This window comes from Mustelus asterias, chromosome 29, assembly GCF_964213995.1.
Source record: "Mustelus asterias chromosome 29, sMusAst1.hap1.1, whole genome shotgun sequence".
Taxonomy (NCBI): domain Eukaryota; kingdom Metazoa; phylum Chordata; class Chondrichthyes; order Carcharhiniformes; family Triakidae; genus Mustelus; species Mustelus asterias.
The window spans coordinates 149,953-163,022 of record NC_135829.1 but is presented as its reverse complement, the minus strand read 5'-3'; the positions used below and the strand labels follow the sequence as shown (position 1 = coordinate 163,022).

The 13,070-nt window shown below is 42.4% G+C and overlaps 1 protein-coding gene across 1 annotated transcript in view; it reads left to right on the top strand.

Annotated features, from left to right (window-relative positions):
- LOC144480398 (thrombospondin type-1 domain-containing protein 4-like) overlaps nt 1-13,070 on the top strand; it is a 226,786-nt gene that overhangs the window by 107,100 nt on the left and 106,616 nt on the right. The window contains exons 8-9 of the mRNA XM_078199803.1: nt 3,594-3,798; nt 11,646-11,821. Of these exons, the coding sequence (XP_078055929.1) occupies nt 3,594-3,798; nt 11,646-11,821 (381 nt within the window). The remainder of the gene's footprint in view (nt 1-3,593; nt 3,799-11,645; nt 11,822-13,070) is intronic.

Sequence of the window (13,070 nt, the reverse complement as noted above, 5' to 3'; positions counted from 1 at the left end):
AAATGTTCATTCTATGCAGGCAAGCTCTCCTGAAGAAGTTGAGGTGGTGCCGCAGACTAAAGATTTTGATCACTGAAAGATGTGTTCTTTTGCTGGAACTTTTGCCGCACTGTGTCTGTTTAAAGTGAGAGTCTTGTCAGAAAGCACTTGTGATCTCCAGGAGGGTTCTGAGATCATCAATTTTATGCAGTTGATAAGGATGAGGCAAGAGGGAACGGCTGCGCGGCAAGGGCAGATGGCATAAGCCTCAATGAACTGTTTACTGAACGTCTTAGCAGTGAAGTTCTTGATGTGACATGGGCTACCGGCACATCGGCAATTCCCCTCCCTCATCTGCTGTGGGACTGTCAGTGATGAAGGGAGTTCCATAAGGAGTGCCAACAGCTTGTGCTCATCCAGGCTTAGCCCTAACCCTAATGCAGAAAGGGCTGGCAACAACTGTGGGTCGTTACATGAACCTAGGGCTAGACTAGATTGTAAATGGACTGCTGATTCAAGTATGCAGGGGTCAAGATGGCCATGTTTCATGAAGTGGCATTGAACATGAGACCTCACAGCTGTTACAGGACATAAAGAAGAATGAACATTTCTCCCAGTCTGGTGCCTATCCAAGTGTGAATTGCCACTGTTTAAACACACCAAGAAGCCGGCCAGCCAAGGCACCCCTGTCCTGGAGTGGAACCCCTGAAGTTTCTCCCTACTTTCGAGCACCCCTGCTTCCCCCAGTTGACGCACATAACCCCCAACACAGAAAACGTTAAAGCAGGCCATTTACCCATTTGCTCCCCTTGGATTCCATGGAGCCAGGACCCCGCTTTTCAGGGGCATCATCAAATCACGCTTCCGGCTGGTGAGGCAGGGCATCACCCGGAGGCTGCTGAATCGGGCTTCCAGCCTGCTAATGAATCACTGGATTTACATGATTATAAAAGCAAAATACTGCAGATGCTGGAATCTGAAACAAAAACGGAAAATGTTGAAAAATCTCAGCAGATCTGACAGCATCTGTGGGGAGAGAATAGAGCCAACCTTTCGAGTCTAGATTACCCTTCGTCAGAGCAGCTTGTTGGTGTAGGCTTGATGGGCTGAATGGCCTCCTTCTGCACTGTAGGTATTCTATGATTCAATGATTCTAAGGATATGCAGATTGCTTTAGACACCAATTGTTCCCCACCGATCAACATTTAAGAAATATCCTGTCTTTCTTTTCTACCAGAGTGGATAACTTTACACTTATTCACATTATATTCCATCTGCCATGTTCTTGCCTTAGATTGTCCAAGTCTGCTTGAAGCTCCTTGTTTCCTCTTCACAATTAAAATCACTTACCATATCTAGCTGACGGTAGAATATAGATGCAGTGAAGGAGTCAAGAGAGGTGGTGGAGAGGGTAAGTTGACTGTCAGCAGTATACATTTAGAATATGATTCCCTGTCTTCAATGATACCTCGAAGGGAAGCATGTCACTGGTGAAAAATAAGAGTCAAGGATAGATCCTAGGAGATGCCAGAGTACAAGAATGGGAAGAGAAAAATATTTCTGGAGAACTCCAGCATCGGATAACACAGTGGTTAGCACTGCTGCTTCACAGCTCCAGGGTCCTGGGTTCGATTCCCAGCTCGGGTCACTGTCTGTGTGGAGTTTGCACATTCTCCTCGTGTCTGCGTGGGTTTCCTCCGGGTGCTCTGGTTTCCTCCCACAGTCCAAAGATGTGCGGGTTAGGTTGATTGGCCAGGTTAAAAATTGCCCCTTAGTGTCCTGGGATGCGTAGGTTAGAGGGATTAGCGGGTAAATATGTGGGGGTAGGGCCTGGGTGGGATTGTGGTCGGTGCAGACTCGATGGGCCGAATGGCCTCCTTCTGCACTGTAGGGATCCTATGATTCTATGATTCTATAAGAGTGGAGCTTTGCATAGATTTTGCAAGTTTCAACAGTCTACATGAGTGGTGTGGCAAGTGTTTTAAGTCCTTCAGCAGACTCCAAATCTTCTGTGCAAGCCAGTTATTCCCAGACATGAGTGCATTAGCAGGCCTTTCTCTTTGAATTGAGCATTGAATTGAACAGGGAAAATGAACGGAGGTTGTGCAGAGCAGTCCAAATTGCTGGAAGAAGTTGTACATCATCCGTGCCATAGATTCTATGATTCTTTCAAATGGGGTTTGCTTAGATGGGCATTTTGGTCGGCATGGACCAGTTTAGGCCAAGGGCCTATCTCTGTGCCTTAGATTCTATGATCATCTATAGGATTAGGACCAATATCATGGCAGGCAGGTTTCCAGTGTCATTGAGGAGGGTTTCAACTAGTTAAGGTGTGGGTTGTGGGGGGAAGGGAGTTGGGGAGGGAACCTGAGAGTACATTCGGAAGAGATGGAAGCAAAGTTGAAAGTGAAAGGCTAAAACCTAGTAAACAAATGTGGGAAGCAGAGGATCAAAGTTGAAAACAAAGGAGTTTAGCCAGAATTAATGATGTTGAGCTGAATTATCAGCTGGGTGCAGAAGCAAGCTTCAGTGTGTGAATGTCCACACTGAGTTTTTTTGGGAGGAAATCCGATTTTCCTCCGTAAACCTGACCCTGTATCATTTTCCTCCGTAAACCTGACCCTGTATCATTTTCCTCTGGTCATTTTGGGGGTTGGGAATGACTAATGTGTGAAATGTTTACCTGCTCTTGCTGATGTCATGTTACCAATTTTAAATCGGGGATGAAAATTGAATTTCAAAATGGAGGACAGAGTTCATGGTCTGAAGTTGTTGAATTCTCAGTGTTGAGTCCTGAAGACCTGATTGGGAGATAAGGCATCATTCCTCAAGCTTATGTTGGGCTTTACTGAAACATTGCAACAGGCTGAGGACAGAAATATGAGCTGGATGATGAATTGAAATGGAAGCAACTGGAAAGTCATGGTTGTGCTTGGGACTAAGTGGAGTTGTTTTGCAAAGTGGTCTCCCCAAAATACATGAATAGGATGGGAATAGAGGGATATGGTCCCCGGATGGGGCGGCACAGTGCTGCTTCACCACTCCAGGGACCTGGGTTCGGTTCCCAGCTTGGGTAACTGGCTGTGTGGACTTTGCACATTCTCCCTGTGTCTGCATGGGTTTCCTCCGGGTGCTCCGGTTTCCTCCCACAGTCCAAAGATGTGTGGGTTTGGTGCATTGGCCATGCTAAATTGCCCGAGTGTCCTGGGTTGTGTAGGTTAGAGGGATTAGCGGGGTAAATGTGTGGGGTTACAGGGATAGGGCCAAGGTGGGATTGTTGTTGGTGCAGACTCGATGGGCTGAATGGCCTCCTTCTACACTGTAGGGATTCTATGGGTAGGGGTTTTAGTTCACACAGGCAGCATGGTCAGTGCAGGCTTGGAGGGCCAAAGGGCCTGTTCCTGTGCTGTAATTTTCTTTGTTCTCTTTGTTCTTTGAGACCGCATCTCAGTTCAGCTTGTTCAGAATTGGGAGTTGGAAGTTTCAAGTTTCTGAAATATCTACTTGGATTTGGTTCTAGCCAACAAGATAGTGGCATTAAATTGAACCAAAATTATTCATCAGCATTTTAAAATTCCAAACTGTATCGAAGCTTTTTATTTTTTTCCATAAAGAAAATCGGCTGTGATGAGTATGTGGGGTCGAACAAACTGATGGATAAATGTGGAATTTGTGGAGGAGACAACACTGCTTGTAAGATCGTTTCTGGGATCTTCAAACACAACCTGCCGACTGTTGGATACCATAAAATAGTGGAGATTCCAAAAGGAGCCACTAAAATTAATGTGATGGAGATGGTCAAAAGCCGAAATTACCTGGGTAAGTGCTCTCTCCTAGAGTGGAGATAGTAATCTAATCGCAATCTCACAGGATGCCAGTGCTCATTGTGTTAAAATGGAGTTGGCCAGGACAACAGGCAGGAATAGAAATTCGTGACACGTAGCCAAAGCCAGAGATCTGTAGGCTGGGACTGGTTCCGCCTGCCATTGGGATCCTACTGTCCTGCTGAAAGTAAATGGACTTTTGGCTGGGCCACTGCATCTCCCACAGTGGGTCCTGCCATGGTGGGGCTGGAAAATCCTGGCTGAGAGATCCGGTCTGCAATTAGTGATGGGGAAGGCAAAGTTGTGTTTTACAAATTTATGAATTTTTTTGAGGATGTAAATAATAGGCTAGATGGAGGGGAACAGTAAATGCTGTATACTTGGATTTCAAAAACAAATTCAACAAAGTGCCACACAAAAAGTTCAGATGCAAGATAAGGGCTAATGGAGTCAATCGTAATATATTTATAATGCAAGGGGATTGGTTGATGGACCGAAGACAGTGAATCCATAAAAGCATAGCATTTTCAAGTTGAAAGGCTGTGAGAGTGCCGCAAGGATCAACGCTGAGGCCACAGCTATTTCCATTCTATATTAATTCCTTAGCGAGAGAGAGTGAGAGTAGTGTTTTTAAGTTTATTGTGGATACAAAGCTAGATGGGAATATAAGCTGTGAGGGGATTGCAAGATTTAGAGACATGTTAAATTACTAGATAACAAAGTGGTAGATAGAGTATAATGCGGGGAAGTTATTCACTTTGGTGTAAAAATATAAAAAATTAACATCTTGAAAATTTTAAGCATTGACGGTGACAGTGAGGCTGTGCTCTGCGCAAATGCTTCAATGATGTGGAGATGCCGGCGTTGGACTGGGGTAAACACAGTAAGAAACCAGCCAACAGAAAACAATGATAAGCAGTACAAACTTAGTTCATGTTCGATCAGTGTTCTGAGTTTTTCTTTTGTTAAACCTTTTTCATTCTATAATGTGTGACTAAATAATGTCAAGAATTTTAAGCAATATAAAGGAGGAAAGCAACAAGTACCAGATGTTATTTGCATTACTGCTTGCCTGTTTTAAACATCACCTGCTTGTGGAATTCTAAAGAAATTAAATGATTAAATACTGTTTTGGAAACCTTTCCCCGAGGTGGTGGTTAGTCTTGGTTTTGTGATTAGGTTGTGAATTAAATTGCTATCTGGGAGATGTATTGTTATTACAGATTGGTTTAATATTGGGCAAAAAGTTACTCCCTGGAGGATGAAACCTATCTTGTCCTTCCTGTGGTCTGGTGAACTCTACATCTTTCCACTTTGAATGAAGGAATATACTGAAAGTTTTATTAACATGAGAAATCCAGTGTATGCTCTTTTTTGAGAGAAATTATGATATATGGACTTGACCTCATGCAAGTTAAGAAACGATGGACAATTTACACATACAGTATCAGAGAGGTTAAATTTTATATACCTCAGACAGAGATGCTGGCTTCCTAAGCTGAAAAGAGCCAGGAGGTTTGTGACTCTGAAACTGGCTGGAAACAAGAATATTTAATGTCCTGACGGGAAATTAGGAATTATGAACCATTTGCAATCATGTTTCTCAGATATAGATCTGATAAGCAGCTGCCAAACATAAGACGTTTATTTTTATAGTGTGTAATTTATTACTAAATGTTGTAATTAATTGTACAGATGCCTGTGAAGTAATTTAGATGCAGATTTTTCCACGACTTTTCATAAGAACATAAGAACATAAGAAATAGGAGCAGGAGTAGGCCATCTAGCCCCTCGAGCCTGCCCCGCCATTCAATAAGATCATGGCTGATCTGACGTGGATCAGTACCACTTACCCGCCTGATCCCCATAACCCTTAATTCCCTTACCGATCAGGAATCCATCCATCCGCGCTTTAAACATATTCAGCGAGGTAGCCTCCACCACCTCAGTGGGCAGAGAATTCCAGAGATTCACCACCCTCTGGGAGAAGAAGTTCCTCCTCAACTCTGTCTTAAACCGACCCCCCTTTATTTTGAGGCTGTGTCCTCTAGTTTTAACTTCCTTACTAAGTGGAAAGAATCTCTCCGCCTCCACCCTATCCAGCCCCCGCATTATCTTATAAGTCTCCATAAGATCCCCCCTCATCCTTCTAAACTCCAACGAGTACAAACCCAATCTCCTCAGCCTCTCCTCATAATCCAAACCCCTCATCTCCGGTATCAACCTGGTGAACCTTCTCTGCACTCCCTCCAATGCCAATATATCCTTCCTCATATAAGGGGACCAATACTGCACACAGTATTCCAGCTGCGGCCTCACCAATGCCCTGTACAGGTGCATCAAGACATCCCTGCTTTGATATTCTATCCCCCTCGCAATATAGGCCAACATCCCATTTGCCTTCTTGATCACCTGTTGTACCTGCAGACTGGGCTTTTGCGTCTCATGCACAAGGACCCCCAGGTCCCTTTGCACGGTAGCATGTTTTAATTTGTTTCCATTGAGATAGTAATCCCATTTGTTATTATTTCCTCCAAAGTGTATAACCTCGCATTTCTCAACGTTATACTCCATTTGCCATATCCTCGCCCACTCACTCAGCCTGTCCAAATCTCTCTGCAGATCTTCTCCGTCCTCCACACGATTCACTTTTCCACTTATCTTTGTGTCGTCTGCAAACTTCGTTACCCTACACTCCGTCCCCTCCTCCAGATCATCTATATAAATGGTAAACAGTTGCGGCCCGAGTACCGATCCCTGCGGCACGCCACTAGTTACCTTCCTCCAACCGGAAAAACACCCATTTATTCCGACTCTTTGCTTCCTGTCGGATAGCCAGTCCCCAATCCACTTTAACACACTACCCCCAACTCCGTGTGCCCTAATCTTCTTCAGCAGCCTTTTATGGGGCACCTTATCAAACGCCTTTTGGAAATCCAGAAACACCGCATCCACCGGTTCTCCTCCATCAACCGCCCTAGTCACATCTTCATAAAAATCCAACATGTTCGTCAAGCACGACTTTCCCCTCATGAATCCATGCTGCGTCTGATTGATCGAACCATTTCTATCCAGATGCTCTGCTATCTCCTCTTTAATAATGGATTCCAGCATTTTCCCTACTACAGACGTTAAGCTGACCGGCCTATAGTTACCCGCCTTTTGTCTCCTTCCTTTTTTAAACAGCGGCGTAACATTAGCCGTTTTCCAATCAACCGGCACTACCCCAGAATGCAACGAGTTTTGATAAATAATCACTAACGCATCCACTATTACCTCTGACATTTCTTTCAATACCCTGGGATACATTCCATCCGGACCCGGGGACTTGTCCACCTTCAGTCCCATTAGTCTACCCAGCACTGCCTCTCTGGTAACATTAATTGTATTAAGTATTTCTCCTGCTGCCAACCCTCTATCGTTAATATTTGGCAAACTATTTGTGTCCTCCACCGTGAAGACCGACACAAAAAACTTATTTAAAGACTCAGCCATATCCTCATTTCCCACTATTAACTCCCCCCTCTCGTCCTCCAAGGGTCCAACATTCACTCTAGCCACTCTATTCCTTTTTATATATTTATAAAAACTTTTACTATCATTTTTTATATTAATTGCTAGCCTAGCTTCATAGTCTATCCTTCCTTTCTTTATCGCTTTCTTAGTCTCTCTTTGTTGTTTCTTAAATTTTTCCCAATCACTTGTTTCTCCACTATTTTTGGCCACTCTGTACGCAGCTGTTTTTATTTTAATACTCTCCTTTATTTCCTTCGTTATCCACGGCTGGTTCTCCCTTTTCTTACAATCCTTGTTTTTTGCTGGAATATATTTTTGCTGAGAACTGAAAAGGATCTCCTTAAAAATCCTCCACTGTTCCTCAGCTATCCTACCTGCCAGCCTGCTCTCCCAGTCTCCCTTAGCCAATTCATCCCTCATCCTATCATATTTCCCTCTGTTCAAACAGAGGACACTGGTTTGGGACCAAACTTTCTCCTCTTCCATCTGAATCAGAAATTCGACCATATTGTGGTCACTAGACCCAAGAGGGTCCTTCACAATAAGATCCTTAATTCTACCTACCTCGTTACACAATACCAGATCCAAAATAGCTTGTTCCCTCGTCGATTCCGTAACATGCTGTTCAAGGAAACTATCCCGACAGCATTCTAAGAACTCTTCCTCCATTCCACCCTTACCGACTTGAGTCTGCCAGTCAATGTGCATGTTGAAGTCCCCCATGATTATTGCCGTTCCGTTTTTACACGCATCCCTTATCTGCTTGTTTATAGCCCTCCCTACCTCAACATTATTATTTGGGGGCCTATATACCACACCTACTAGTGTCTTTCTCCCTCTACTATTCCTCATCTCTACCCATAATGATTCCACGTTTTGTTCCTCAGAGCCTATGTCATCCCTCAGTACTACCCTGATATTATCTCTTATTAATAGCGCGACCCCACCACCTTTTCCTTCCTGTCTATTCTTCCTAAACGCCTGATACCCCTGGATATTCATCTCCCAGTCCTGGTCACCTTTCAGCCACGTTTCTGTAATGGCCACTAGATCGTACCCACTTGTGCTGATTTGCACCATCAACTCATTTACCTTGTTCCGAATGCTTCGTGCATTCAGGCAAAGTGTCCTTATTCCAGCTTTTATCTGGACCCGCTTTGATGAGTCGCGAACACCCTCTCCCTCTACTCCCTTATCTAAATTACCGCCTTCATTCACTTGCACCCTCTCCTCTACCATTAATTTTGTAATTCCCCTTACCCCTGCATCCTCCCCCCCATCAATTAGTTCCTTGATCCCAGTCAACTCTTCTAGCTCCCCTCCCCCCAACCTATCTAGTTTAAATTCTCCCCAGTAGCCTTAGCCAACCTTGGTTAGGTCACATTTGGAGTATTGTATGCAGTTCTGGTCACCACACTACCAGAAGGACGTGGGAGCTTTGGAGAGAGTGCAAAGAAGGTTCATCAAGATGTTGCCTGGTCTCTTGGGTGATTGCTATGAAAGGTTGAAAACCAGGATTGTTTTCACTAGAGAGACGGAGGCTGAGGGGAGACCTGATAAAAGTCTACAAAATTATGAGAGGCATGGACAGGGTGGATAGTCAGAGGCTTTTTCCCAGGGTGGAAGTGTCAATTACAAGGGGGCACAGGTTCAAGGTGAGAGGGGGAAAGTTTAAGGGAGATGTGTGGGGTAAATTTATAACGCAGAGAGTGGTGGGTGCCTGGAACGTGCTGCCAGAGGAGGTGGTGGAAGCAGGCACATTAGCAACATTTAAGAGGCATCTGGATGGGTACACAAATAGGGAGGGAATAGAGGGATATGGACCAAATAAGGGCAGAAGGTTTTTTTTAGTCCAGTTAGGGCATCATGATCGTCACGGGCTTGGAGGGCCGAAGGGCCTGTTCCTGTGCTGTACTTTTCTTTGTTCTCTTTGTTCTTTAAGCTCTTTTTAAATGTTTTTTTCTTTTATTTTTGACTTGTTTTACATTACTTTAGAAGATTCTTTTCTCAAAATTTGCAAATCTGTCATGTTATTTTATACTATTGCCTTTTGGGTAAAAGTAAACTTCCTACTTTGCTTCAACCGTTTATGATCTATGTCAATTTTACATGCTCCTTTTGAAACATAATTGTTAACTTCAGGTCACTTTCCTTATCTTCCTAGTTAAAATTTCTATTCATGGTGCCCACGAGTACACCATTTGAGCTCCGCTCATCTCCACTTCAAACTACTTGCTTTTACACCTAACCCCTTTTTGATGTTCTGAAACTTTCAGTCAACTGTCTTCAGTTTATTTAAATTATTTATTCCCATACTCACAGACAAACCTATTTCACAGTATACCACAGTGATAATGGGAAAATATTGAAAAATATAATATTTCTTTGCATGTCTTATACAAGTTCAACACAATCGCCTTAGCTTTGTACATAATGCCCCTATTAATAAAGCCTAAAATACTATATGCTTTATTAACAGCTCACTCAACATGCCCTGCCACCCTCAGTGGCCTGAGTATATGTAGATAGATGTCCTTTTGTTCCTGCACCTCCTTTAGAGTTTCTCCCTTTATTTTATACTGTCTCTCCATATTTTTCCAGCCAAAATGAACATCTCTCACTTCTCTTCATTGAATATCATCTACTCATCTCTGTTAACATCCTAAAGACTCTGCTACAGCTTATTTAATTTTTTCATACCCAATGTACGAGTTATCAAAAATATACATAATAATCCAACTGCAGCCTAACTAATGTCTTGTGCAAGTTCATTTCATATCCTCTTGTTTTGTTCTTTACTTTAATAATCTACACCAATATCTCTTTTCTCTCCTACTTAATTAACAATGTAGGCATTTGAAGTGTATTTTCTTTCTTACACTTCCAAACACATTCCTTCACATTTTTCTACATTTAGCAGAATCTGGCCAACTTACAAGCTTTTCTACATCTTTCTGCAGAATCCTCGTCACAATTTTCCATCAATTTGATACCAATAAATATGTGTATTATTGCATCAATTCCTATATATATATCCATTAAGTAAAATCAGTACCAATATTGGCCCCTGTTTGACATCACCCACCATGTATTTCCAATCCGAGAAACTTTTACCCTTTTTCTTGATTTATCCACAATGGATCGATCATGCTTCCAAGGCCAATGGTTAGACACCCAATTGACATGGGACTGATAGACACTTGCATCATTGTTGTTGTGAAATCTCTAATTTCATGATTCATATGTATTGGGGATTAAAGTTTTTAGTCTGGGTGGGAATGAAGTTTTAAATGTATGAGAATGAAAGCATCTGGTTTGTGAAATTGAAAAACAATTCGAAGCAAACCCGTTAAAGGGGTTAGAGTTAAGAGGTATGAGGACGATAAATAATAACCAGTGTGCTCTTATCTTCGGAATGGAGCCAGTAAGTCTTGTAAGATTGCAGTTGTCCCCATTAAAGCTATAAAATATTCATCTAATTCCTGCAGATTAAAGAGAAATTGGAAAACAATGGAGGATCTTAAAGTATCCATCTACTACTCAGATCAAAGATCAGACTTGGGAATTGAAGTTTATGAATTGAAATCTCTATCTGGGACATCGCATGTTGACATGGGAATGACATGGGGTTTGGAATCTATCCCTTGTTTGGGGCAACTAATTTTTCACAAAAATCATTCAGTTTATACTGAATATTGGTACAGCTTGGAATAGGGAGTGAGAGAAAGCTGCCAGAAGTTGCAGTTGGATCCTGGGAGCAGCTTTGGGAAGCAGAGAGAGAATCTTCCAGGAACTATTGACCAGTAGCTAAGAGTTTTTCTAATTCTGATGCACTGAGCAAGGAAACATTGAAGCCTGTGCGTGAGCTTGGATGTCCACAATTGTGAGTGAGGAAAGGTGGAGAGTCACCTGGCCAGTGGAAGGACTACAAGACTTTTCATGTTTCAAAGCATAGTAAGAACTCTGAGGAGAATCCGAGTGAATTCCTGAAGGCTGTGGCACATCTTGGTTTGGTCCCAAGAGAAATTAAGGAACCCTCAAGACCCAATTCCTGAGAGAGATGGAATTGATCAGTGCGGTGAGCCCTGAATAAAGGTTTAAGCTTGCCTTGGAAAGCTAGTTTTCTTCTGCTGAAACAAATATTTTGTTGTTATTTGTTGATATTCTCATAAATCTTACCAATGCACTGGAACTGATTGCAATCAGTTTGTTTAGGATTTCTAATTTGGGGATAAATTTACATTTACCAAAGTGTACTTCATGATAAATAATTGGGGCAAAAATTAGAGTTACTGGGGAACATAATGTTTCCTTTGCTCTTTGAAGCACTGAAAAGTCGCTCTGGACAACCAATCATTAATGGTAACTGGGCTATCGATCGACCTGGTAAATATGAGGGAGGAGGAACCATGTTTACATACAAGCGGCCCAATGAAATTAGCAGCACTGCAGGAGAATCCATCCTGGCTGAGGGACCAACAAATGAAGATTTGGACGTCTTTGTAAGTTTTGCTTTTGTTCTTCTAACTGCTGACTTGCTTGCCTCATTATTTCTCCTTTAATCACACCAATGATAGCTGGATGATGCAGTTTAGAAAAGTTATGCAATTTGCAGAGTACAAACAAAGCACAGAACTCTCTCTTTTATTGATACAATTATTCCTCTTGAAATACAATTTCATGTTGTTTGGAAATGCAATCAAGAAGTGAACAGTAAAATTACAGGAGACCTTGAGGGGAATGTTTGCATATTAAATTGTGAGGGTTTGGGTGGGGTGTTAAATCCAGAGAAAATTACAGCTCATCGGACAGCTGGCTCCAACCACCGACTACCACATTTCATGCTAGGGCGTTTCCTTTCAAGAACCCTTTTTTGAAGTGAACCTGGACACTCCCATGCTGCCCCACAGGTGTGAACTTCTGTGCAACATGTCAGGGCAGGTTTGCAATGCAATCCTTTAGGAATTTTCCAGAAAAGTGGTAAACTTACAATACCCAACATTTGGTGACTGATGGTAGTCAACTTTGGTCATTGTCTTTTCTAAAAAAAAAGCTTTTTTTGTGAGCTGGTGAAGTTATAGGTAGATCTGATCAATCGCAATTTCTCATCATTGTGACATCTACTCGAAGGCAGATCCTTGGCTCATTTTCTGCTAATGTAATATATAAAGTCACTACTCAGATATTTTCTTATCTGCTTGCAGGAAATGCTTTGTTCACAATACTTTTGCTGAAAGATTACTTTTTACATGTTGGACGTTTTCTCAATCACATCAGGATTGATGGTGCTATTTGTCTCTTTTGATTGGACTTTGAATGAGGACCAATATGACAAACACCAGCTCGAGCTATTTCGAGACTTGTATCTCGAGAGCATGGTGGAGGACTACAGAGTAGAGAAAATCTGCAGAAAGAATAAGGCAAAGAACTCAGATTCTCTTTGGATGATTTGTTTCTTATTTGTTCATGGGATGTGGACATCGCTGGCTGGGCCAGCAAATATTGCCTGTTCCTAACTGCCCTCCACTTCAGAGGGCATTTGAGAGTCAATCACATTGCTGTGGATCTGGAGTCACATGTAGGCCAGACCAGGTAAGGATGGCAGGTTTCCTTCCCTAAAGGGCATTAGTGAATCAGATGGGTTTTTATAACAATCGACAATGATTTCATGGTCATCATTAGACTTTTAATTCCAGATTTTTATTTAATTTAAATTTCACCATCTGCTGTGGTAGGATTCAAGCCATGGTC